Here is a 26673-nt window from a genome sequence, read left to right on the forward strand (position 1 = left end):
GCTGTGTTTAATTGTCACCCTTAGAATGTTTGTGCAGCATGTCTGTGGCCTGAGGGCTTGGTATGCCCTTAGAATGTTTGCGCTGATGGCCAGAGATGAGCATTGAAAACAGTAAATAGGTAATACTGTTAGGTAATACGAGTGGAAGTGAAACACATACACACTTTGCCGTGTGAGACGTCAGGTGGGGTTCCCCCCCCCCCACACATGCAGGTAACTTTCACTCTCTGTGCCTCACCCACTACTACCACACAACACACATACTCTCATCCACATCCAGCTCATCCTCACACACCTCACTCTGCCCTCCCTCACTTGATCCAAACTTCACCACTCTACCTCCACTCTCCTTTCTACCCATATTACGGGCCATTGAAGCTGCTCTTTTACTAAAAGCAAGCTGGAGTTTGCCTTTTTCTTCTAAGAAAATCCGCGGGGTGGGGGCAAACCAACACTATTGCCTCTGCTTCTTTTGCACGTGGCCCTTTAAAAACCCAGGGAGCTGGCCTCGATCTGAGCACCTCACCAGCCTGCCTCTGCTGCCTGACTGGGAAAGCCCCAGTTCTGCCTTACCCAAGCCAGGACTGTGCGTGTCAACCAGCCTCATGGACAGCGGGATTCACACTCTGGACAGTTCTGTTGTGGAATGGAAAGGGTTACCTTATACTAAAAAAAAAGACACCACCATACAACAATGTGCATTGAAAAGGGAAAGAGGGATTCCATTTGACCACCCCAAAAGGCTATGCTGTGGATCATTGGACCTGCATGGACATCTGTGTGGGTTGCGGACTGTGATGAGAAGGACAATTGCCAGCAATGCGTGGCCGGGCCTCCCTAGTGATTAATAAAAATCTCATCACTTTTCTGAACACTTCTAAAATATTAAAAAGTGAGTAAACAGAAAAATGTACAACTAATGCTAAGGAAATTACCAAACATATTAATAAACCTCAGACATAACAACATCAAGCATATTTTGTTCCCATTTCTTGTTCATGAACCCTTCCTGAAACCAATAACCGTCCACATTTCACAGCTGGCTCCCCATTTACTTTTAATGCAAGATGAGTTCCTGTAAAGGATGTAGCTCAGTACATAAAGAAACAAATATTGATAATCCACATCCAATAGCAGCCTCTAGTGGTTCATGCAAAAACTGAATTAAAAATTCAGTAAACTTGAAAGTAAGGTCGGACCCACACATTATCAGAAAAACCAGTGTGGAGGGGGAACCAAAATGGCTGCTCTGGGGCAAAGTATGCAACTCACTCTCTAATACATTGTCAGCAGTGCCAGACACATCAGGCATTGGATTCCTTTATTATTTTGTGCCACTGCAGCTGACCACACCATATAATGTATTTGTAAGACCTGTATTTAATTGTTCACTATAGCTAAGATGTTTTGCTGTGAACTGTTCTATTCATGATTTTGATTTGTGGCCTGTCTTTATCCATTTGGAACTGTAAAATAACCCTTTGGGGATTATGATTTATTTTTAGGGGTGATTTGTACCATTATCCCCTTCCCTGTTCAGTTTCATTACCCTCTTCTCTCCATCTCAACCTGTGACAGGTATGGATATATTTGCAGAAATCATGGGTTGTGTGATATGGATTTTACTGGCAGCCACGATTAATTATTTTATTATTTAAAACATTTATTAGCAACATTTTCTCCCTAGGACAGACCTGGGCATTATACGGCCCACGGGCCACATCCGGCCCGCCAGATGACCCTGACTCGCCCCCCTGCCGTGCTGGGGAGTGAGGCGCCTTTGTAAGCCCCGCAGAAGCCGGTTGCCTTGGCTGCCGGCTTCTGTGGGGCTTTCAAAACCGCCTCGCCCCCCTGCCTTTTGGCCCGGCCCTCCACAGTATTTTCTTTTTCTTATGCGGCCCCATGGAAAAAATAATTGCCCACCCCTGCCCTAGGAGAACTAGAGATGTTGGAAGCCTAGCAGAGATGTGGCTTCCAACATCTCTAGCTTGTGTTTAAACTATTCCAATCAGTAAAATTAATTTTGGTGCACTATTGTCCTCTCCTATATTGGTTATTATATAGGATGATACCTTGCCCTCTATAACCACATAGGAGTCATGAGGCAAAAAAGAATGATTATTTATTCCCCTGGGATAAAGGCTTAGGAACACCAATTACGTTTGAAAATATTTACAGTTGTAGCTCTCAGTTTTTGTTGGACTTATGATAAAAGTAATAATAACTTTAAAAGTAATAATAACTTTAAAAGTTATTCCAAGCATTGTGATCAAGTAAAAATCAATCTGTACTAAAACAAAATTATGAATGATTGAGTCAAGGTTACTAAATCCTGGTTCAAAGCTACCAGAGTATTTTAGAATAGGACTACAACCTGTTCAATGTATTTATTTCAACTCTGAAAATCTAATAAGAGATAAAGAACCATTAAATATGACTCTTTCTTGGACACCAGCCTGATTTCCCTGAACAAGTGCTGTATCGTGAGAACAAGGTTTGCCTAACTTGCCTCACTGGCATCTAAACCTTGTCTGAAGGAAAATGGCAGCTGAACAGCATTTTGCCTCAACTCCCATCTGCACTGTCAAAATTCTAAGGGCTTGACAGGCTGTTAACAATTCAGCGAACGTTCCAACCATGTTTAGAGGGGACTGGCAACTTTCAGAAAATGGGAGGAACTTTGACCTATCCATTGAACAAGCTCATCATTTTGAAGTAATTAGAACCTTTTTGGTTAATTGGAAGATATCTATGTGGCTAGTAGCTTGGGTACCTTTTGCTGCTAACTGCAGATTGGTGGTGTTAAAAAAATCTGCCATGTATAGTTTTGGCTCTATAACACTTTAATTTTGGTTTGATTTTAAGTTTTGCTGCTATGGGATTAACACGGAAAGAGACTTGGGCTACTTACTGGAAGCACAGCATGTTCCACTTTGCATAGTTTATGATTCTGTTTGCTCAGGGCAGGGACTACATAAAATACTCACATACAGTTGGACAATCAAGTGCACCAAACCATATAGATTTTAAAAAAACAAGGAGGGGCAAGTTATTGCTAAGCAATTCATATGAACTTTCCTTTGGCATGTCAAAGCAAACACTGTTATATCATCCTCACATATACAGATGATCACTTGAAAGCAAACTGAAAGATATACAGATGTAACAAGTTTACAAAGCTATACCCACCAGAGTCTTCAACAGAAGAATCTTTTCTCAAAATAGATTCCTTTATTAAAATCATGCACTGACATCCAGAGGCAGAGCAGGGAGCAGGAGGGTGCGCAGTGCACCAGGCGCATGCCTGGGGGGAGAAAATCACCCTGCTTCCCCAAGGCTCCCCCAACCCCCCCACACCTACCTTAGTTCAGCCTGAAAGTGCAGGCTCGAAAAGTGGTCTGTTCACTTGAGACTCAAAATGGCCTGGGGGGAACTACACTTCCCAGGAGAACTTGCGAGCCCCAAGGTCTCCTGGGAAGTGTAGTTCCTACCAGGCCATTTTCAGCCTCAAGTGAACAGGCTGCTTTTTCCAGCCTGCACTTTCAGGCTGAACTAAAATAAGAGTGTGTGTGGGGGCGACGCCGTGGGGGCGGAAAATACAGAGTGTGCATCGGGCGCAGTATGACCCAGCTACACCTCTGCTGCCATCACTTGGCAATGTCTCCATTTTATACTGTGCTATATATGGTCTACGGTCTGCCAGCTACTGGGTCCAACTGCATGAATACTATCTAGGTACCTTTCTGCATGAAACTGGCTGATAAATATTTGTGCACAGATAAAATATGCATGCATATCATAATGAACACTCGCCATTTATGCTGGAGGAATCAAAAGTTTTGCTGCTACCACAAACTTGTTTGTCACAGCAGGAATGTTACAATGTCGTCCCCCCACCAACCTCCATCCTAACTCCATTTTCCATACAGCAAAGCAAGAATAGCATTGGAGTAATAATACCTGTAAAGAGAATGTTGCTTTCTTCCAAGTTACTGCTGAGTTTTATGCACTCTCAGCTTTTTCTCCCAAGTAGAGCTGAATTTTCTCTTGCTTACCAATTTAGGAAGGTGATGATAACAGAGACGTCTAATTCCTACTTGCTGAGACTCAGTGGTTTGCTATCTGCATACAAATAGGTGTTTTTTGAGCCCAGTTTTATGCTCACAATGCTTTTTGAAAAATCTAGTTTTAACAGTCTCTTGAACTCTTCCCACATGTATATTACATCTTTTTAAGAATTTACTTTTATCGGAGAAACACTCTTTTCCTTGTGCACAGGCCTTACCTTGGTATATTGGTGAGGTATGTCAAAACACTCTGAAAATCCTTTTCTGGAATGTCACTGAAAGCTGAATATTCTGGAAAAGTAATGACAGGGCAGCCATCTCTCCCTCGCCCACCTAACAACAAAAACAAAACTTTTTACTCACAAATTACTCTACTAAATGAAGCTATTACAGTCATTTCAGAGCATTAACATGAAAAAATTCTGACATCAGATATTCACTTTAATTCAATTATTTGTTTGTAGCCAAACTCATAACAACCCAATGTAATAATGTGATACCAGAAGGTAAGCAAGCCTCTCCTCATCCAGGCAGATTAAACTATTCCTATAAGAAGGCTTCTAATTCTGTCAAATTGTCTGTACTTTGCATTAGATATATTCATGGAGGAGGCTAACAGGTGTTATCCAAGGTGGTAAAAAAAGGCACCCTTAGGAGACTGTTGTCTTATAAGCTTCAGAGTCAATGACAGGGAACACAAATAAAGAATCAGTAATCTTAGCCTCCTTTTGTTTTACTACTGATGTGACCCTTGCTTTTGTTATTGGAACCCTGGAAAAGAAGCCTTTAACAGCTTTGTGATTGTGAAACTTGTTGCTACATGGTTACCCATTTGGAGTCTAAACAGAGAAGGTGGGATTTATTTATTTATTTATTTATTGTATTTATAAACCGCCCTCCCCTGAAGGGCTCAGTGATTCCCAAACTTTTTCAGGCTGTTGCCCCCTTGGCTTCCATATTATATCCCTATTGCCTCTCCCAAACACACATACAAACAAACACACACCTCTTTCTTGGTATTAGATCTACTGCAAATTCCAAACAATTTATAACTCTATGAGCACACTGCAAAAACATGATCCAGTAAAAGTAAACCAATTTATTGAGCTGTTTTAGCAATATGAAAGGGTAGTGGAAGGAAGGAAGGAAGAAAAGGAAGGAAGGAAGAGAATGAGAGAGTGTGTGTGTGTTCCATTTGCTACCCTGAGAACTCAACATCTGTGGCAGCTTCCTTGTGGGGGGATGGAGAAGGCTTTCCATGGCCTGTCCCCAGGGGTTTGTCTACAGAAAATGGAGCCTGAGGCAAGCACTGAAACTGAACCCCCAGCATCTGACACCCTTGAGCACCCTAAATCAGAAGTCAGCAGAGGTTCAGGGGCCATATCTTCTGAACAGCTTGATGGTTCATAGGACAAAAGTTAAATGTTATCTAGCAACTGAATTGTATTCAACCAAATGAACTTAACTGCACTATTTATGTTTGAACCACAATCTCAGCAAACTCTATCAACAGGGAGAAAAAATGACCCTTGCTGGAACTGGAAATAACATGCATACTGGCACAGTAACAGAATCACTCTTGCAAGTGATTTCCTACATAAATCCAGTGGCAAAATAAACAGCTCTAACATTGCAAAAACACACTTCAGCATAAGATCCTTGAAGTTAGCTATTAACATTCTACAAAGCCCCATGAGAATGGGTTTCACAGTAAAGTTGCACTGGAGCCGTACACTGTGTTGAAAATCATGATGCTGGCGAAATAGGGTCCTTGTATGTAACTCTATTTACTTGTTACACAATAAGCTTGTCGGTGCAGGATCAAAGGGTTAATAACAAATCCAAGAAAGTGGAATTAAAAAGGACAATTTCCGTTAAGTGTTACTGCACAACGGAAGTAACCAAATAACTATTATGTTTGCAGATGTGTGCGTTAACAAATGGGCAGAGTAGCCTGTTGTAAAAAAGAACACACAGCAATTTTGATCCAGCTTATAAAGACTAACAAGTTTTAATTAGCGCCCACTGCATGCACGCTTTCAACAAAAAAAGGGTCCGGTTTGTAAAAGCTTAGGCTCCAATGAAAATTTGTTGGCATTCAAAGCTACAAAACTAGATATACAAAGGCCTGGAATATATCCTGAAAAATTCAGAACAGGGGAGTTTTCCCTATAGAGGACTCCCTCCAATTTTTAAAAACAGAAATACAGGAATTGATGGGAACACGCAAAAAAACCCTACAAAACTTTTTCTCTTTCAGCATGAGTAGGGAAGCCAATGTCTAGGTGGGGCCTGGAGATCTCCCAGAGTTATAACTTGATCTTTGGACAACAAACATCAGTTGCCCTGGAGAAGAAAATGGTGGTTTTGAAATGTACACTAGATGATGATGATGATGATAGATTTCACAGCTGCCAGATCTTTTGCTGGTTGTTGGCCTTCATTACAATTCGAGCTTTACCCAGAGTTGTTGTTGTTGTTAATAAATTAGTATAAGTTCTCTGTGTGCCTACCTTTAGAAGGGGAAACAGATGACAACCAGAGACAGCGCTTTTCACTAGTGGAACCTCTCTTGTGGAATGCCCTTCTGCCTGAGACTCACCTGGTGCCTCCGTTGCTTTCTTCTAGGTGCCAGGATAAAACATTTATGTCTACCCAGGCTTTTAATGAAGGGGTAGATTTTTTAAACATTAGTCTGGAAACTTTACATTTTGGAGTGTTTGGGAGGACATTTAATTCATAGGGTCATCATAAGTTGGAAGCAACTGGACAGCACTTACACACACACACATTTACATGATGTGCAATAGAGCTTTTCTATTGTAATTTTGATACATGATGGTTTTTATGCCTATTAAAGGTTTTGATTGATTGATTCACACACACATAGTCTGGAAACTGTTATTTTAAGATGTCAATAGTCTAGTTTTATGATTTATATTTTTATGCTGAGCTGGATTTTAATTGATATATTTTAATGTTTTGTTTTTCTTATTTTTACTTTGTAAATAGCCTCAAGCAAATTCCTGGAGAGGTGGAATAAACATTTTCTAGATAAATAAATATGCAGACATGCTGTAAGTACTATTGTGAAGGCTGGGGTAGATCTGCACTCTAGTATTAGGTATATGTGCAGAAGGTTTATTGAAGAAAATCAAGTCATTTTGACATTTTATAAATATGACAAATTAATCAATGTTACATGCTAAACAAGCAATATATATATTTATGTTGTTAGGATAGGATAAGAAAGTATTACATACATCTCAATTTCCCCCAAAGCATCTTTTAATTTTTTTATTAGAATTAGAAAATAAATTGAATTTGTCCATGGCTTCAAAATTGCCGGAAATGTTACAAGACACTTGCTTAAAGTTGTGATGAAATGGACAGCACCATCCAGGAGGGAGGGGATCCCCCTGTGGAAGTGGGGATGTTCCTGCGCTGGTGGAAATGCCCATTCCACTGGTGGAAGAGGCAAATGTGCTGATGGAGGAGGTAATTACCTGGGCAGGAGGGTGCGATGCAACTCCACAGCACCTGACCAGAAGCAGCATCCATTGCCCAGGCCCACTGGTGCAAAATGCTGTGCCAGCATTCCAGGGTTGAGCTCAACCATAGTCAGCCTCCAGACCCCATTTGGGCCCCTTGCGGCAGTGGAACCACTGGCTGAGATATACCACTATTTTCGTGGCACATCTCTATTCTGCACTCACATCTCTATTCTGCACTATGGGGGAGTGTAAGGTGAGTTTTGGGGATTTTTTAACTGTTCATGCTCACCGCACCACGGGAAAGCTCTTTGGAGTGAGTGGACCAGTGCCAAAGCTGCACTGTCCCCACTAGCTGTGGATGGGGCTTTGAAATTCAATGAGATATTTCATTTTCACTTGATTTCTGGTCAGAACTACTGACCCTTCTGTAAGAAGCAGTCACTTAACTTGTGCTATTTGAAGCTGATGCGGTGAAGTGGTTATAAAAGCAACCTGTTCGTCAGGCACTTTGGTTCGAATCTCAGATCATTTATGCACTCACTGTATGACAAATGCACACATAAGCACATTTTCGCAGAATTACAGTCAGGGAAAGATTTGCATAACTGAAAAAGAAATACCCCATAAATACAAAATCAATCATTATTACTTAAGAACAATGGCCCATACCTGACAGATAGGCAAACTTCTTCCTCAGCTGATCCTCAATATCTGTAGCACAAAGTGGAATGATATCTTGATGCATGATTTCATCTGAAACAAACCCCAACACACACTTTATACATTTACGTGGAAGTCAAATTCTTATATTCATTTTATGTAAAATTGCTGCACACATGCCACTTTTCCACAACTGTTCACATTAGCAGTTCAAAACAATTTCATACATTTATACTCTGCAAGCAGAGTATAAAATTATTTACAATCAACAGAAAAGGCCGTACTGTAAATTAACTGCACTACAAAAGGGGTGGCTCAAGTGGAAAATTTTCACTGTTTGAAGGGAAGCAGACCTTCCTCATTTTTTCTCCTCTTTCTGAAGCCCAAAATGCCCCCTATAACACTGTTCCAGGAAACAAGGAGGATAGAGCACAGTTGGATGTCTGCAGTGGGATGTGGGGAAAATTAACAAAAATCAACCTCCCCTTCTGTAATGGATTTTTTTCACTGGATCCACATCACTATGCTGACCTGTAAATGAAATCTCTGTTCTCAGAGACAATTGTTCAAAAATGCAAAAGTATTCTATATCCTATCTTTAATTAAACGTGCACATAAGTAAACAAAAATATTTTAAGATTATTAGGTCACAAATAAGTTATTTCGACACACATTTTTTCTGGCAGTGGCAAAAGCTATCAGGTAAACTAATGTCTATATGGCATTACAACACAATTCTAACACCATGCTACCCAATCTGTATCTTGGAAAATATGCACAAAGAGACTAGTAACTACTAACTGAATATACAACTAAGCATAACATTCCATTTCATTCAGGTTAGGATCCAGAGAAGACTCCGTATGTGACAGACTTCCAGATTCCCATGGATTCATGTGATAAATTTTGCTTCTGAAGTAACCATTAGCACTTTAAAGGTGCAACTTCCAAAGTTCTCAAACTTCAGGAGTGGATTTCTCAGGAAGAATGGAGAAAGCTGAAAGCACAGTGCTATTGATCCCAGTCTCTTGAGTAAAACTACTTCATGGAAAGCTGTAATATTTGTGCGGAAAGGGGTCATGTTGAATGAAATCCACCTATCCATGACCTACACTTTAGTAATAGGAAGCAATGCATCCAGGAAATGTAAAAAAGCATAGGAATGAGATGGGAGAGTAATTGACAATAGCAGACAGAAATAATAAAGATGAAGAACTTGCTCAACCAAATATATGCTAGCCATTCTTCTGGTTGCTTCACAGCAAATAACGACAATATTATCATGATTCTCTCTTTAAAGTCATGTAAAAATCACAGAAATATATCAAATAAAATAATCAAATACTATTAAAACCTGTAATAAAATCCACAGATTTGAGCAGCTGTGTCCTACAAGTATAATCGTAATAAGCATGAATTCATCAAAACTAATTTCATCCCTTCTTCAATATTTGATTTACCACAAATTGAACCATTCAATTGCAGAAATGGGAAAGTGAAGAAAGAAAGTGAAATTTAATGTTGCCCAAAAAACCCAAACACCCAACCAGGTCACAAGCCTGCAATGTGATAATGACTAGAACACAGATGGGGGAAAACAAAACTAAAGAGAAAGCTAATTTTCTAGGGATGCTCTCATATGACAAGAAATTGACTGTAGTTTTGGAGAAGTAATCTAGTTTCATTTCTTTGAACAAAACTTAAGACCAAAAAAAATTCTGTAGTACAAAACAGTACCACGCACTTAGGCAAATCTAAACATTTGCTGAAAAATCAGAGATTACTCAGGTAGATGACTGCCACCAAAATATCTAATTCTCAACAAAGTATCTTTGAATACTTAAATCCAGGGTCTGGAGCCATGAACAGACCTTTCTACAAACTGACAGCCCCAGGTTTGCAGGGTATTCTTAAATTTGAAAAAAAAATACACTGGGAGGTTAAAGCCTCCCAAAATAATAGGAAAGCCTGAAGCTTGAAGACACAAATTCCCCCTGAAGCCACTGTTAGGCAAACCTGACTGTCTTCCCATGGCTAGTTTTGGCCTTTTGGAGGGGAATCATCAGGGGTACGCCCATCAGCAACCATTGGGTGACTTGTTATCATGTGATCTGCATGACTCAGTGATGCCTGGCTACTCACTACTGGCAAGCCACCTCACAAAAGCCAATGTGATGGTATAGTAAAAGTAACCCCAAAAGTGTGTGTGTGTGTGGGGGGGGGGTGTCACGGAAAGGACAAATTCACAATATATAAGTAAAGGTGGTCTATTTAGTGATACCTAGTAACCCATACAAGTAAAAAAAAAAAGAATCAGCATATAACTGACATAAACCATAATGTACAAGAAGATAGTGAAACACACGTGTGCAAGTCAGCCAGCAAGTATAGGAAAATCCTTGAAACTTTCTTAAAGAATAAAAAATGCAAAAATCCTGGAACTCTAGAACAGGACGTCCCAGGCATTCTCATATACGAGATGAAGCAGGTAAGTCCCAGGTAAGGAACAGACGTGAAAATCCAGAGCTACTTGTTTCACTGCCAAGAACAGCTTCATCATCTCTTTCCTGGTGAGGATCATTAATGATGGTGACCAAGATCATTTCTGTCCCAAACTCAGGCCTGAGTCTGGATTGAAATGGATCTAAAAATCCATCTTGCCTAAAAAGGGAATGGTGGCCATCAGGCATTAATAATGGGGCCAATGGATGCTTTATGCAGCGATCCATTTGAACAACCCAGCCTGGCTTGATAACAAAAGCTATGAAGGACAAGGATCAAGTCTCACTGTCAATGTATTGAAGATAATGACCCAAAAGATAAAACTGGATACACTGGCATTCTACATTTCCCCCTGCATTTTCCACTAATAAAAATATGCTCATCAGACACGCTAGAGCACTGTTTGGTCTATTCACCACTGGTATCATCCATTACACATGAGATTACAAATCTTGCCTGGTACAGTGTCATTAAATATGAAAATAAGTGTAGCTGAGAGATTATACTTTGTGAACTAGTTTTATTAGTAGAAGAAGAAGAAGAAGAGTTTGGATTTCTATCCCCCCCTTTCTCTCTTGCAGGAGACTCAAAGGGGCTTACAATCTCCTTGCCTTTCCCCCCTCACAACAAACACCCTGTGAGGTGGGCGGGGCTGAGAGAGCTCTGAGAAGCTGTGACTAGCCCAAGGTTACCCAGCTGGCGTGTGTGGAAGTGTACAGGTTAATCTGAATTCCCCAGATAAGCCTCCACAGCTCAGGCAGCAGAGCTGGGAATCAAACCTGGTTCCTCCAGATTAGATACACAAGTTCTTAACCTCCTACGCCATTGCTGCTCCTGCTGCAATAAATATGCAGTAGTGACCCCTGTGGTTTAAAAGTAACAAAAATATCATTCACTCCAAAATTATTACCAGATTGAAGACGGAGCACATGAATTTACATATTCTTGCTTTTTCACTGGGATTTGTCATAGTTTACCATGGACAGCACTATTATGGCCACCATTTCAGTATTTTTCGATGAGAATATTAGTTCCATACAGAAATTAATATATCCTCATGCATGCAAGGTCACACCTGATAAACATATCATTTGTCTACCTTACCAGATGTACATACTACAAGCTTTGTCTCCTATCAGGGTTTCCTGTACAAGTATATGCAGCAAAAACAATGCCAAATGCTAGACGCATATGGCAACGTCCATAAGAGTGTGTGTGATGTCCTGCATGGATGTATATTTATGAATTTTCATATTAAAAAGATAGAAAAAATCTATAAAAAGGTTTATTCGGGTCCATTTTACACAAGCCAATAACACAGGTATAGGATGCTAAATAACCTGTTCTTTGGGGGGGGGGGGCTTTGCACAGATCTCACCTCCCAAACAAGTCTGCCCCCTGTTATTTTCCCCAACCTGGTGTTTTTGAAAATCACTAAAGAAGCCATCCTTTTAAAAATTTCTGGATTGTAGCCACTTGCAAGTGAACAGCCAGGTAGGAGGCACTTAATTTGCCTCCCTTTTCCTTTTTAAAATTTTTTGCAGCTTGCATCTGGACAGGTGCAGATGGTCATATCGTGGGACACCTGCATGGCTGTGGGGGTTGATTTGTACATGCCTGCATAGCAACACATATGTGGGAAGCGATTAAAAAATAGACATGTCTACAGGCGAAGGCGTGACAGCAACCTGGATTGTTTCTATGGGCTCCAATCCCCGCCTGCATGGATGCACGTCAATGTGAAAACAGGAAAATTGGTTCCGTTATCCCAACTGCAACCCGTTACACATTTGCTGTGCAGAAGGAGCCTTAGACCATTAAAAAATCCATCCAAACACCATGGACAAACACCAGTCCATTCATAATAAATTCGCCCTTGGTTTATGCTCATGTCTTCTTCTCTTACATGCATAGCAAAAACAGAATTCCAGAAACAAGGAACTATGCAGTCCAACATATTGAGCAAGAGAGAGGAAGCACAGGAGCCTGAAATTCTGAAGTTCATTCACACGAATACACACAAAACTGCCTTATACTGAATGAGACCATCAGGCCATCCAGATTGGTTTCTTTCCTTTCCACTTCTACAGCAATGGATACAGCAGTAGAAATATATTTCTAAGCCCCCTTTAAAATAATACAGTACTGTATAATCCCCCCTTTACAGGAAAAAAATGCCTTGGCACATTTGTGCCAAACTCCATAGTACTTTAACGTTTAAACCACTTCCCTTCTGCTCCCTTACAATCTATGGGTGATCTTTCTAGGGCTCTATCTGTGTTTTTTTCCGGATGAGGAACCAAATTTGCAGCATAGCGGCTGGTGACTTTCTTTACAAGCACACCTACATTTGGTAAAGATTCAGACAGAGGGTCCAATTTTATGGGCTCCCATTTTTCCTCCATTGGAACCATGGAGGATGGATGGAGCACCCTTTTGAGGCCCTGAAAATTTTTTCCATAGGCTATAATGGAGCCAATTTTGGGGGAATTTCTGAGTCCCCCCCCAAAAAAAACCCCCATAATGGTGTGGGAATTCAAAAATCTCAAGAATGTTCAGGTTCAATATACCCAAATCAGAATTTTCCTGATTGTTTTTGTACACCTCTAGTCATCAACTCAGCCCCAGAGGTAAAGGTCTTGACCATTTCACAGAAACACAGATTAAGATCCAAAGAATTCACTATTTTATTGCTATTCATCTTTCTTTTTAAAAATTCTATAGATATTTCCAAGACTGAGAAGCGACAGATCATTCTCAAATTATGCAATCAAATGATTAACCCAGTTAAGCACTCTGAAAAATCATCCTGTCTGCTTTTTATTCACAGTAAAGCAGTCATGGCTTTCCCCACTAATGGATTTCCCCACCATTGGTAATGTTGGAATTCCTCTCTCTTAAGACAAGAAAATCACTACTTCTTGCAGTATTTGTATTACTGTACTTGTTTATAGCAAAGTGATAACTACCCTCATAGCAAGGACAATTCATGGCTTACACAATTTCCTTTAAAAATTTTAACAGTGTCAAATTTAGTCATTCTTGAAAGTATAAATGTGGATATTCATCATGAAGTGCCTGAGTTATAGATGTTCTATTTAATCATATAAATTACAAAATTGGACATTAGAACTAGGAAATGAACTGTTGCTCACCAAACACAAATGAATGTATTGTAATAGTCTGTAAAAGAGATCCTTCATTTTACAACTGCCATATAACAACTTAAAAGCATTCTATTCATCATCTACAAGTGGAAATTGCAGCCCTGAGGCACATATTTAATTCTGCATCCCTTTGGGGCTTTTACTTATGGAACTGTTCATATGGGAGGAATATAAAAATACTGAAATTGCAAAGAAAGAAAAAATGAAAAAAAAAACTGTAGGAACCTTTATAAGGGAGACAAATGCCATTTCCTTTAACTAATTAAGGAAAAAAGGTCTTCGTAATTTCTTAATTAGAAGGTCAGTTAAATGCTCTTTTTAAACTTTCACTTAGCAACAGAGGAAACATTTAGCAATATGTTACAGATGTGTGCAACTTTATTCATTTGCATTTCAAATTTTTCATTCATTTGTGTTTTATTCACAATTACACATATTCATTTGCCTTGGTAGATTCATTTATAAACTCCCATCAGTTTCAGTGGGAATGCATGCACATTCTGTGTTCCTTCTGGATTATCTCCACCAGTACCACATTTCTTGTGCTGGTGGTAATCAGATTGGTGTCTGCAACTGAACAGACTTTAACATATATTAGAATATCTCACACACTGAAAATTGCAGCTTCCTACAGTAAACATGCAGTGATGCTCAGACTTGGGTTTCAACTTGCATATACTGCTATGAGAGACTTGGAAAAACCTGCCCAGGTGGCACAGGCAATGCTAGATTGAGATAGTTGACCTTTACAATTTCTCTCACTTCATATAGCACATGCAATGAGCGTTATCAAAAAGCACCTTCCAGGATATATTCAATGATCAGAGCTAACTCCATTTTTTCCTTGATGTCAATCACATCTGACTTATGGCCAACCCCATAGGGTCTTGAAGGCAAGAAACATTCAGATGTGGTTTGCCATTGTCTCATTTTATATACAGGTTAATGTTTAGACCTGTAAAATATTGAACACTGGAACAGGTCGGGAAGAATTAGGAAGAGATTACTACAAAAGAGCCATCAGCCTTAATCACTCAACCACATACAGTAGAGAACTCAAGTGAAACACTCACTCACTGTTCCCGATTCAAGCCATACTCATTCTCCATGCTTATTTATTTTATTATAGCTATTTTAGAAAAGAGGCTCCGTGAGTTTCCCAGCATGTTTTTCAATACAATATTATGCCTGTGTTTTTATGGCAAAGTGAACTGAACTTCAGATTCTAAAAGTCACTGTCTCAGAATTTGATTAACAGCTGCCAGATTTTTCACTCATTTCTACTCCAACAGCAAAGCATGTGGTACTTTTGAAGTCACACTAACAGGTCAATCAGTCTTTCTCCCCCCTCTGGCCAGTTAACTGTAATATACTTGAGCTAGCTGAGACTGAGAAAATACCAGCACTCTTATTCTCAGGTTGGATGCATTTCTAACACAATTCATACTAAGCAAGCTGCTACTGTATGTAAACATGTGCATTCAACCAGGGCAACACTGGGCACACATACAGAATAGGCACAAAAAGGGTTGAAAGCTACTAATATTTCCTCAAGTTTTTACTGACATTAGGTTTCTATTATTTCTTGTGCTCAAGAACAATTAACTTGCATACAAAATGATGTCACAGGCTCATTCAGAGATGACCGAAGAACATATTCTAAGTGGAAAGATCCTCTCTCTTAGCTCTAAACACAAGTCCTCCTAGACCTTCAGAATACTGTTGAACTTTCTTTTTTTTTTTTACAAAAACACAAAATGCTAAAGAAACTGAGGGCAAATCACCAACCTGAAATGTCATGATTCTTCATCTTTTTATTCTTCTGTAACAGTGATGCATCTCAAGCAGAACTCAAGACTGGCAACGCGAACTGAATCAGCAGTATTTGGTTCTTCCCTCCTCCCCTCCCCCCAATTTTCACAAAAAAGAAACTCTCAGTTTCACACTGGACTGTAGTTTCACTATTTACAGCAGACAGCCTCTAGTGCTTCATTCATGTCCTACTGAAAATAAGCTTTCTATGGAAAGCTTAAACCAATGAAATAGAAGATACCACAGTCTGAATCTTTACTGCTAATTAATTTAGTAGAAAGTGTGGTGAAAGCCTTTAAAAGCAATTATTTCCCTTCTCCCATTCAAATAGGTTTTCTCACATGCCAACAAAATGCTTCAGACTGAGAATTATAAACAGCAAGATCAGTTATCCCAAGACAAAGAAAATAGTTTCTACTGCAACAACCAGTACATACAAAAAGGAAGCCGTCATTCTGTTTGCTGTGATCCCTCACTAAATACTTTTTACAAACGCCGTATCAAACTCAGACAAACATCTACGTGGCACTGTGTGATAATCTGAAAAAAACAGACACACTTTGGTGCAAAAATACAGATGCAAACTACAAAAGAAGTACAAGATTGTAAGATCTATTTTTCCCACTAATACTCTAATGGAATAGCGCCAACTGTAACAATTCTAGATCAAATATGTCATTTGAACACAGCAAAGTCAGAGAAGGAGGAACATGGAAAGAAAACAAATACTTAGACACACCTGTGCTTTTCTTCAGAAGGTACCACAGTTCTGCAATATCATTGTAAAGCAAAGAGATCAGACTTAAGGTCATATTGCCACAGATCAATTTAGTGACAAGTAGTCCTGTAGATCACTCCCTATTTTATCTCCGATTCTGCCTTTGGTACACAAAAAATGCCTAAAACTTCACCTTTCGCAGTTAAAGCCAAGCTAGACGTGACACAATACCTTTCTTCAAGTTACATGTGAAGCAAGTGTGTCTTTCAACAGGATCAGAGCTCCACCAAAGGGTTAGGAATTTACAAGCACCTTCTCAGTTTCTCTTCTATTGTATAAGGAGCAGACACACATTAAAACTGTACTTATTTACTCAGTGTGAACATGATGACTGAGTAAATTCTGCCAAGAACAAGAAGCTATTTTAAATAAACTAATTCAAAATCTCTCCTGCTGTGGTATGTCAGCGACCTCCCTTAAAGAGCCCCAGTTTGGTAACCTATCAAGTAAGCCATCTCTTTTTAGTCTGAAAGGAACAATACTGATCAGCTGACATTTACCTCTGTGAAGGAGCCTTCTAATAAGACAGTTCCTTAAACTGGAATAGGAAGTTTCACAATGGTTAGCTTTAAATTCCTGATGTAACTTATGATATTGAAAGGCCCTAATTTAAAAAAGCATATCTTTAACTAAACTGAATTATTAGTGTGCATTAATATCATGCTCCACAGAATGTTTATTCAATTAGAATAACAACAGTATAACCCATGAAAGGCAGGTAACTTGAATTCTAACATCTAAGAAGTCTCTTGGGGCCTTCCCACATGTTGTTGTTTCATCCTTCTCCTCTTCTTCTTTAATAAATGCATATTTCTTCTCTGTTAAAGACATGAAGCTGCCTTAAATTGAATTACAGCATTGGTTCACCAAGTCCAGAAGAAGAGGAGTTTGGATTTATATCCACCCTTTCTCTCTTGTAGGAGACTCAAAGGGGCTTACAATCTCCTTGCCCTTCTCCCCTCACAACAAACACCCTGTGAGGTAGGTGGGGCTGAGAGAGCTCCAGAAAGCTGTGACTAGCCCAAGGTCATCCAGCTGGCGGGTGTGGGAGTGCACAGGCTAATCTGAATTCCCCAGCTCAGACGGCAGAGTGGGGAATCAAACCCGGTTCCTCCAGATTAGAATGCACCTGCTCTTAACCACTACGCCACTGCTGCTCCTACTATCTACTCAAACAAGCAACAGCTCTCCAGGGTTTCTTCCACATCACCTGGTACCTGGTCTCTAAGTGGAGATACTAAGGAGTGACCCAGAAACCTTCTCCAGTCAGCCACTGAGCTACAGCCTTTCCCATGTCATCTCTTAAGGTAGCAGAGATATTACATTTTTGAGTGTCTGATTCTAATATTAAGAACGTGGGAAAATAGTGCTTTTGAAGTGTTTTGGTTGCAATTTTTATTGTTGTTGAGCATCTGCTGTGTAGTTTTCTTAGAACAGGTTCTCTCATTCTTTGGTGTAGATTGCTCAGCTCCTGTGCAGGAATGTCCATCCAGAGAGTCTGTTTATTTAAATCAACAAATACTAGCAAGATCCATCTATTACGTGCGGATGGAATGTTGCACCACTATCAGAGTGACTTGCAGCTATTATGACATTATGGGAAAACTGTACTTGCTACATGTTTTCAGTAACTGTGTAGAAAAGACACAAGGTTGGATCCAGTTCTCCTCCTTACTATTCCCTGTCCCATACGGCTTTGGTCAATTCAGGTACCAATGATTCCTAGTATAGCTATGCTGGGTAGTAAAGGAGTTCCCTTCTCCCTTTTTCACCAGGGGAAAAGCTGACTATATTAATTCCTCCCCACCCACCCAGCTCCACTGCAAGTCCATAAAACTCAGTAACCTGTTCAGATGCCGGGAATTACAAAAGTTGATATGAAACAGGATATGTCTTTTTCCTCCCATGCATCTCAATGTCATGTACAACACGTCCGTTAAGAAAAGAAAAAACTTTCACCCACTCATATTAAGTGAACCCTTGCTTAGCCCTTTTAGGTAATTGTTGTACTACAGATTAGCAGTTAATTAGGGACCTCAAGATTACCTGTTAGCAATCTCAGCAAGAGAGATAAGCAAGGTAAGATAGTAAGTGCAAGTGACAGAAGCAACTGTTTTAAAAAACAACAAAGAAAAAACAGAGTGTCTCTTTTCTTCTCTGGGAAGAAACATTCCCCTTCCTCAAAGTTACAGAAAGGTCAAGAATGAAAGCATGGTCAATAAGTCATGGTGTAACAATTACATCTATTCACATAAAGCCATATATAACTCAGGACAAAAAAAATCCTTCTTCCCTGAACCTTTACATGTGGGAAAGTAATCTCTTACACATACAGTTCTCCAGGTTTACCAGTGGATTTTGGGCATGCAGTTGCAATTAGGATACAAATGAATTACTCTAACTGAAGTGATTTAACAAAATACTTATTTTTACCTGTATTCTATAACTTAGATGTACTTTAAATGTTAAACAGACTTAGGCTATTCATTACAAAATAAGTAAAATGTGGACGAGGCACCCACTTTGAAACTGATAATATTACAAAAGCACAAAAGAAATCTTGCTACTTTACCTTTCCCCATGTGGAAATAATGATCTGTGAGACATAAAAATTGACTTTAAGAAATCTCTAGGTGGATTCATATATGTATCGCTTGATGACAACATTAAATGGCAATCAGGAGGGGAGAACAGGCAATCACAGATGTTACCAGAGCCTGAGCTTTTGTGTCATATGACCTCAGAAATCCCCAAGCTTTCAGTAGATACTCTTTACACACTCCAACTGCTAATAGACAAACATAGAACAATCATGCGAACCAGTCTTAATACTTTCTAATATATGTTTATATTTTAAAATTTGTTGCTCTTAAAAGCTACACACAACTCCACCTATGTTACTACCTTAGACTAAAGACAAATGTTAAGAAGGGCATTCACAGTGGGTTCCTAAATAGCAGCCAAGCACAACCTTGTGGCTGGACAGATGCTTGCACACGGTCTCTGTAAACCTGACTGGTTCAATCTTCTGCCAACAAGCGCTGTGCTCATGGATCTCACCAAAAGAATTAATGTCTACATGGATTTCCCCAACTATTCTTGAGTCTAGCCCTTTATAGTAGGCTTTTTGTCTTTACTAAGAGGACCACTCTATCCTATGGAAAGCTACCCTATGGAAAGAAGAAGAGTTTGTATACCCTACCTTTCCTTACAGGAGAGAAAGGTGGGGTATAAATTCAAACTCTTCTTCTTTCCATAGGAGGTTTACAAACTCCTTCCCTTCCTCTCCCTCACAACAGACACCTCGTGAGATAGATGGGGCTGAAAACAATCCAAAGAACAAATCCCGTTCACCAGATAAGCCTGATGCTCATTTGGAGGAGTGGGGAACAAAACCCAGTTCTCCAGTCTAGAGTCACCTGCTCAACCACTACACCACACTGGCTCTCCAGGGGTAGTAGAACTGTTTCACTAAGGTTTGTATCATCATAGAATTACACATGCCACCTATGTGACTGGTAGTCTGTTCCCTAGTACTAATTTTTCTAGGTTTTAAAGCAGCTGCTACTGCTCCCATAGCTCAAGATGATGGGCATTTGTCCTTGGCAAGAATGGGTAACGAAAACCTCCAAACTAGTGAATGCCTTCCATTACTTTCATCAAAGACCCTAAGAAGGATCCTCAGGGCAAGCTTCCTCACTTTAAACTGCCAAACTACTTGTTTCACTATTTAGGAAATGCGAACAATATAAAGGACTATCTGTATGACAAGAGCACAACCTGCTTCTCAGGTTAACAAAACCCAGGCAGTTTAAGAGAAGGTAAACCTGAAAAGTTCCCTCCCCTAGCTCTTTGAACCAGTACTGAAATGAGTAAAAGATTATTCTAGCCTTGGTGTGGTTCCGTCCTCCTCCGCTCAAGATATGATGATCTTTTGTCAACGTACCTTATCCGCTACCAAACTATGACATATATTTGCAAAGCAAGTTGTCATTCACTGAACTGCTTCTTGTAGTTTTTGCTCAGTCATGTAAGCTGAGAATTTCAGGGATTTGAAATTGGCTCAAACACCCATAAGATTCTTGAATATAAATCTGTCCACAGAATAAAACATGACAAATATCCACATAGAGGAGTGCGGGTGGCGACGGCGTCTCTGTAAGTAGAACCTCCCCCTCCCTTGCATGCCACCCTCCCTCCCTCCCTCCCCTTCCCTTGCATGCCACCCTCGCCCCTCCACTTCTCTTGCATGTCACCCAATCCCCTCCCTCCCCTCCCCCTCCATCTACTAGGGTGGGTGGGCCATGTCCAGATGCTGGGCCTCCTCCCCCTACCTTGCATGCCACCCCTCCCTCTCCTCCCTCGTCCTCTCCCCCTCCGCTAGGGTTTTCAGGCCATGTCCAGATGCTGGGTCCCCTCCCCCTCCCTTGCATGCCACCCCGCACCCTCCTTCCACTAGGGTGAGTGGGCCATGTCCAGATGCCAGGCCCCCTCCTCCTTCCTCCCCTCCTTTTTTTGCACATTTCTCTAGATTGCTACAGCTCCTTTACAGCCCTCAAAAAAAATTAGTCTCATGGTCAAGGCACCAGCACGGAGAAACAGTTGTACAGATTGGGTGGAGAGGAGAAATGGATTGAAGGAGGACAAAGAGCTGAGATTGTTTCTCCTATCTTTTCAAGAATGCTTCTTCATTCTGAGTCCAGCTTCCTGATTCTTGGGGCTGTTCCTGTGCACAGATCCCACAAACCCCATCCCACAACCCCAACTATGACCTTTCCAGGCGGTAAGAAAGAAGGAGCAGCAGTGGCACATTGGTTAAGAGCAGGTGCATTCTAATCTGGAGGAACCGGGTTTGATTCCCCACTCTGCCCCTTGAGCTGTGGAGGCTTATCTGGGGAAAGACACCAGTTGGGTGACCTTGGGCTAGTCACAGCTTTTTGGAGTTCTCTCAGCCCCACCTCACAGGGTGTTTGTTGTGAGGGGGAGGGGAAGCAGTTTGTAAGCCCCTTTGAGTCTTCTATATGAGAGAAAGGGGGGATATAAATCCAAACTCTTCATCTTCTTCTTACAAAATGTGGAACAACATGAGAAAGTTTCCTGTGCTTTCTGCACAGATGACAGGATACTGCCCAAAATCTTGCAATCTGTCCTATAAGTACAACATGCGATTTTAAGGTATGACCATTCAATCCTCTGAGTTGGAATCTATGCAAACACTTAAGGAAGACATTCATGGATACAAGTCATCCCAAATCCACCACCAGCCCCTTCTGACCATTCAAAATCCTGGGCTAGCAGCTGGACGGCCAAAAAGATGAAAAACCCAGACAGTTGGGTGAGAAAAGGGAAGCAAGTCAAACTGTCTCTTCTGCTTCTTATTATCAATGGAATCTCTCAAGCCAGCTGCAGAGCTGCTGGGCAGAAGAGCAAGAAGGGGAGATTTTACCAAACTTCCCCTTCTCACCACTGCCCACTGTTCTGTGTGGCTTCTCCTTCATGCACATCCCTCATCTGTTTTTTGCATGTCACAAAAGGGGCCGCAGTTGGACAACCAAAGGGAAAGATCAGCTTCTGCCAGCACTGTGCACTCGAAGGATGGATTTGTAAACCTGACATTGTTACTAGGGGACACAATTAATCTTGACTAACATTCAAAATAACAAGGATTTTCAAATTATTTTCTGGAACATGAGATTGGAAATGACTGGTCCATAAAAGCCTGACATGCATTAAAGACAAACATGACCACCAGGATTAAGAGGTAGCTTTCATGACAAGGATCAGATCTTCTATGGCACTCCTTTCTTAAGTATTTGGAAAGGACAGGGAAGGCTGATTAATATTGTACAGACTTGTGTACCCAATTCCCGTGGCTGTGAGATACAGCATAGTTCATCACGAACCTACTGCAGGATGTGCAACATGTATCAGCATCTCCCCTTCTCCACAAATAACTCTGCAAAAGAAGTATGGAAGGCCCAGTCTGCATTGTGCAACTCTTTGCATTTCAGACACTCATGTTTCTATGCTCAGGTGTCCATAACTGTGCAATCTATAATTAGAAAAACACAAGAGACTCTGGTGAAAGTATCTCTGTCACTATGTCTCTGTTGCTATTTAATACACCTGCTTCCCGCTAATCACGTGGCATTTATAGAGAGCCTGAGCAGGTTCCTTACCTGCCTATTCAGCAGGTATGCAAAATCTCACAACACACAAAAGTACTACAATCACTTGAAGAATGGAACATTCTGGTTACATGTTTCTCAAGTTTATCCTTAAGCTTGTTCTTCTATGAGACACTGTTTTCCCTCTGGAGCAAAAGACAGATAATGGTGCACCATGGAACACTAGGCAGTTTCTGGTAAATTCTTTAGTGGCCACTGGTTTTGAAATTGTGATCAGATTGAACAAAGCACTTCTCTTGGTTCTGAGGGAGAAGATTCTGATAAGGACATGTGAAAAAAGCAGCAAGAGAAAAATAGGTCCATCTTTGCTCTTCATTATGGATTATTAGGAGATACAGAAAGATTCAGTGCACAAAATATTCCGACTTATTTCCTAAAGAAAGAAGAATAAATGCCAACATAGATCAACATTCTTCCAAAGAGGAAGAAAAACATTCAGCCAAATTATGAGTTAAAAGCTTTGCCCCTAAATGATTTTTCTTCTGATCCATACTACATAACACAGCTACATCACTGAAAACAAATAAGTTATTTAAAACACATTTGATAAATATTTGATATGTCATGCTATTACTTTCTTAACAATTAAATCCTCTATGGAAGGTAACTAAGAGCATGTTACAAAACAAAAGTTTACAAGTTTGAGTAGTTTTGTTGTCATAACTACAGGGAAATATAGCTGCCACTATGGTGTTCATGTTTGCCTTCTGAGCCAAAAAACTTACCTCCAAAAAACATACTTCTTCTATAAAACGTATCTTCTGTTTACAACACTGACCATTTTCTTTCCTTCTCAGTTTCCTATGGAGCGCCCTGTCTAGTCCTTACATGAATATAAGTAGATCTGACTCATCTCTTTCTACATTAAGAACTATTGTTTGTATAGTTTCTTTATGTACTTTTATTGTGGGTATGGTTGGTATTATTTGCATAACACACATATGAAACCCAATAAGGAACAGGAAATAATCTAGTCCAGAAATACCATTTGCCCTTTCCAGCACAGTCCTATATTACATATTCCAGGGTTCAGTCATTCTACATCCATTTTACAGAGTTTCCATAGTCCCCAAAGAGGCTGCCTGACCCCACACCACAGTGCAGTGGATACAAACCAAGTCTTCAACTCTGGGGGAAAGTATCCAGTTTTGAAAGGAAGGGGGGACCCGGTAAGGTGGGGGAAACCTGTATATCTATTGTCCTAACTTCTTTCAGTATCTGAAAAAAATTATTAGAAAAACTTCCAAATACCAAAGGTGCACAAGTCAAAATGGCAACACTTAGAAATAGAAAGATTCATAAACCAAATATAACAAATAACAATTTCAATACAGATCTTCTGTACTATTTTCAATACAGCAATTCTGTAAAACAGAAGGACACACAAAGATTTCCATGTGGCAATTCTGTAAAACAATTTACAAAATTGGAGAAAAGAACATAACAAAGGACAGGATGCCGGCTAAGTTCCTGTTTTGATTCTCTGTTGAAGCCATTTTTCCATTTCGTAATTAGACAAAGGTTTAGAATCCAGTTTTTCAATAACAAAGATTTAAAATCAGACGAAGGTGAAAAAAAATCCTTATTTTGCTGACCTGAGAGGTTTAATAAACAATTCCTTCCTGGGTATGTCATTAGCATGAGCCAAAGCTAATTCAACAACTCTACAAGGAGATCCTCATAAAAAAATGTTCTTCCTAATGTCTCAGATTCAGTTATATAGATAGAAGTGCAAGATGTATTATGTTTAATTCTTTAAGAAGAACTAAAGGGGAGGTTATTATGTAAAAATAGTTTGTACAGTCTAGAAAGGTATCCCTATCAGTAGATTTTCTAAAGGGATCCATCATATACATATACACAAGTGTCTGAAAAGGAAATTTGTCTACAGTCAGAAGCACGAGGAAATTAAGTGCCATCGGTGCTTTGGAATAATATATCACTGATAAAAACACTATACTTTACTACCCACTATAACTGAAGAACAAAAAGCAAGAGCACCAGGTTACCCACTTTTCAATATTTCCTATAAAATGAAAACCAGTTCTTAGCTAAACCTGAAACCACTAGCTCTTGGCTTTTATTTTGGGGGTACTACCTTCTTATGGTCAATTTTCTGTATTAAGACATTTCATTACAGCATGGACTTTTCATTAGCAAGTGCTTTGTAGATTTATGCATAGCTTCCTATTCATCATAGTGCTCAAGTCATTCTTAACAAATTTTAATTCAATATTTGTGCATTTGGTTTGTCTTATGGCGTTTGCCTACAACTAGCAAGATTCAACAGTATTAAAATCAAAGGATGAAGGCTCTGACTGTCCCTCTACCCAAGTAGTTCTGAAATCTGTGAATAAAGTCAGTTACTGAACAGAGAAGAAAAGGGATTTCAACTTTCACAAGAGACTCTTTTTGTTTGTAGCTAAAGCAAACTATTCTTTCTTCTAAAACTCAAACTACACATGATACATACTCTTCAGACATATTACTGGGCTAAAAAAAGAAATTACAAAGGTCCTGACCTAGAATAGGATAATGGTGCTGGGGAAACAAAACTTTGTATTTTATCCTGCTCTTTTTTCTCCTGATGGGAGGTTGACTCCCTGGCTGATTTAAGAGCGGGTGGGGGGGGGGGAGGTGGGGGACCATAGAAACCATAGTTACTTGTATTTAATGTACTGAGACTTAACACAGCCTAGATGGGAGGAAATCTCCCTGGGGAACTGCCAACATTATTCTCCAGCACAGCCACCCAGATCCACAACCAGAGTTCAAATGGTAGGATTCCAGCATCACATACCATTCAGCCTTGAGACTATTTGAAAAACTGGTCATCTGCAGCCTCTGCTGTCCAGTGAAGAAAATGTTGTGACACTTTTGTCACTGATGCGGGTTTAAAGGCATGATGAGAATCATCTGACCATGTGACAGAACCTACAGATGACTGTCACATAAGAAAGCCCAAGCAATTGGTCTGAAAGCCAATTGAATCATTCAATTCCAGTGCAAGATCAGATACTTTTGTTTACCTTGAGCCATAGAAACTAGCCAGGAACTGCAACAGGAAAAAAGAAAGTAACTTTCCATTTCTTCTGCTGAAATTGCAACACAGCTGATCTTCATTTCAAGTTTGGGAAGGAGTGAAATCTCCATCTTCCTCCTTTCTAATAAAGGAAAACTTACTTGGTCTGGCCCGACTGTACTTAAGCAATGAACTTTGTTCCTTTAAAATTAGGTATGCTTTACAAATGCTATTCCTACCCATGATTCCATGGCACTACATTATTCTCTCTTCAGTTATAAAATTGTCAACAGCCACTCAGGATGTTTACATAAAATAGGTGCACCAAACAGCTGGCGTGTTATAAAACCACACACATTCAGGATTTGGGATAGGCAGCAGCTCTGAACGCAAGTACAGGATTCCAGTGTTTTCTTAGGTTACTACACTCAGGACTCAGGCTCTCAGCTGTCTGGCTTCAAACTTTAACAAGATCAGGTTCTCAATGGAGTGCACGTGTCCTAGAAGAACACATGCTCTCAGTGCCAGAAAGTAATTTATCAAATTGAAAAAAGGGTTTTCAAAGTGAGAGACCGTTTTTCCCAAGAAGGCACACATACTTCCCAAGAGAAGGCTTTCATCTGTGAAATGTTGGAGGGCATAAGGCTATCAAGTGTCCTCCCTGAGAGGCCCATTGATGTAACTCCTGGCCTTTAGGAAAGGTTGCAAGACATTTGTTCCCATCCATGAGAACAGTCTTCCGGAAGCCTCATTGTACACGACTGATGCCTACAGACAGAAAATCCTTTGAAATTCAAAAACAATTTGTTTTTTCCTCTCTTATACATATTTCTAAAATATAAAATCTCATTTTCAAAACCTATAATATTATTTTTGTCTCCTCATAACTGCCCTGATAGTTGCTTTTCAACAATAAAGGATCAAGACAAGTTCAAAGGTAAAGATATTTATGTTCTGAGTCCGGCTTTGCTGGAAATGGGCAG

The 26673-nt window shown here is 40.0% G+C and overlaps 1 protein-coding gene across 6 annotated transcripts in view; it reads right to left on the minus strand.

Annotated features, from left to right (window-relative positions):
• MCF2L (MCF.2 cell line derived transforming sequence like) overlaps positions 1–26673 on the minus strand; it is a 154799-nt gene that overhangs the window by 67201 nt on the left and 60925 nt on the right. For 4 of the 6 annotated variants that reach the window (XM_048493095.1, XM_048493089.1, XM_048493093.1 and 1 more), the window contains 2 exons: positions 8231–8314; positions 4286–4400 (listed from right to left, as the gene is read on the minus strand). In XM_048493095.1, coding sequence (XP_048349052.1) covers positions 4286–4400; positions 8231–8314 — 199 coding nt within the window. Of the gene's footprint in view, positions 1–4285; positions 4401–8230; positions 8315–15678; positions 15697–16441; positions 16589–26673 lie in introns of those variants that run through there. The other 2 variants (XM_048493090.1, XM_048493092.1) reach the window with 2 other exon arrangements.

Source organism: Sphaerodactylus townsendi, linkage group LG04 (genome assembly GCF_021028975.2).
Source record: "Sphaerodactylus townsendi isolate TG3544 linkage group LG04, MPM_Stown_v2.3, whole genome shotgun sequence".
In the NCBI taxonomy this organism is placed as follows: domain Eukaryota; kingdom Metazoa; phylum Chordata; class Lepidosauria; order Squamata; family Sphaerodactylidae; genus Sphaerodactylus; species Sphaerodactylus townsendi.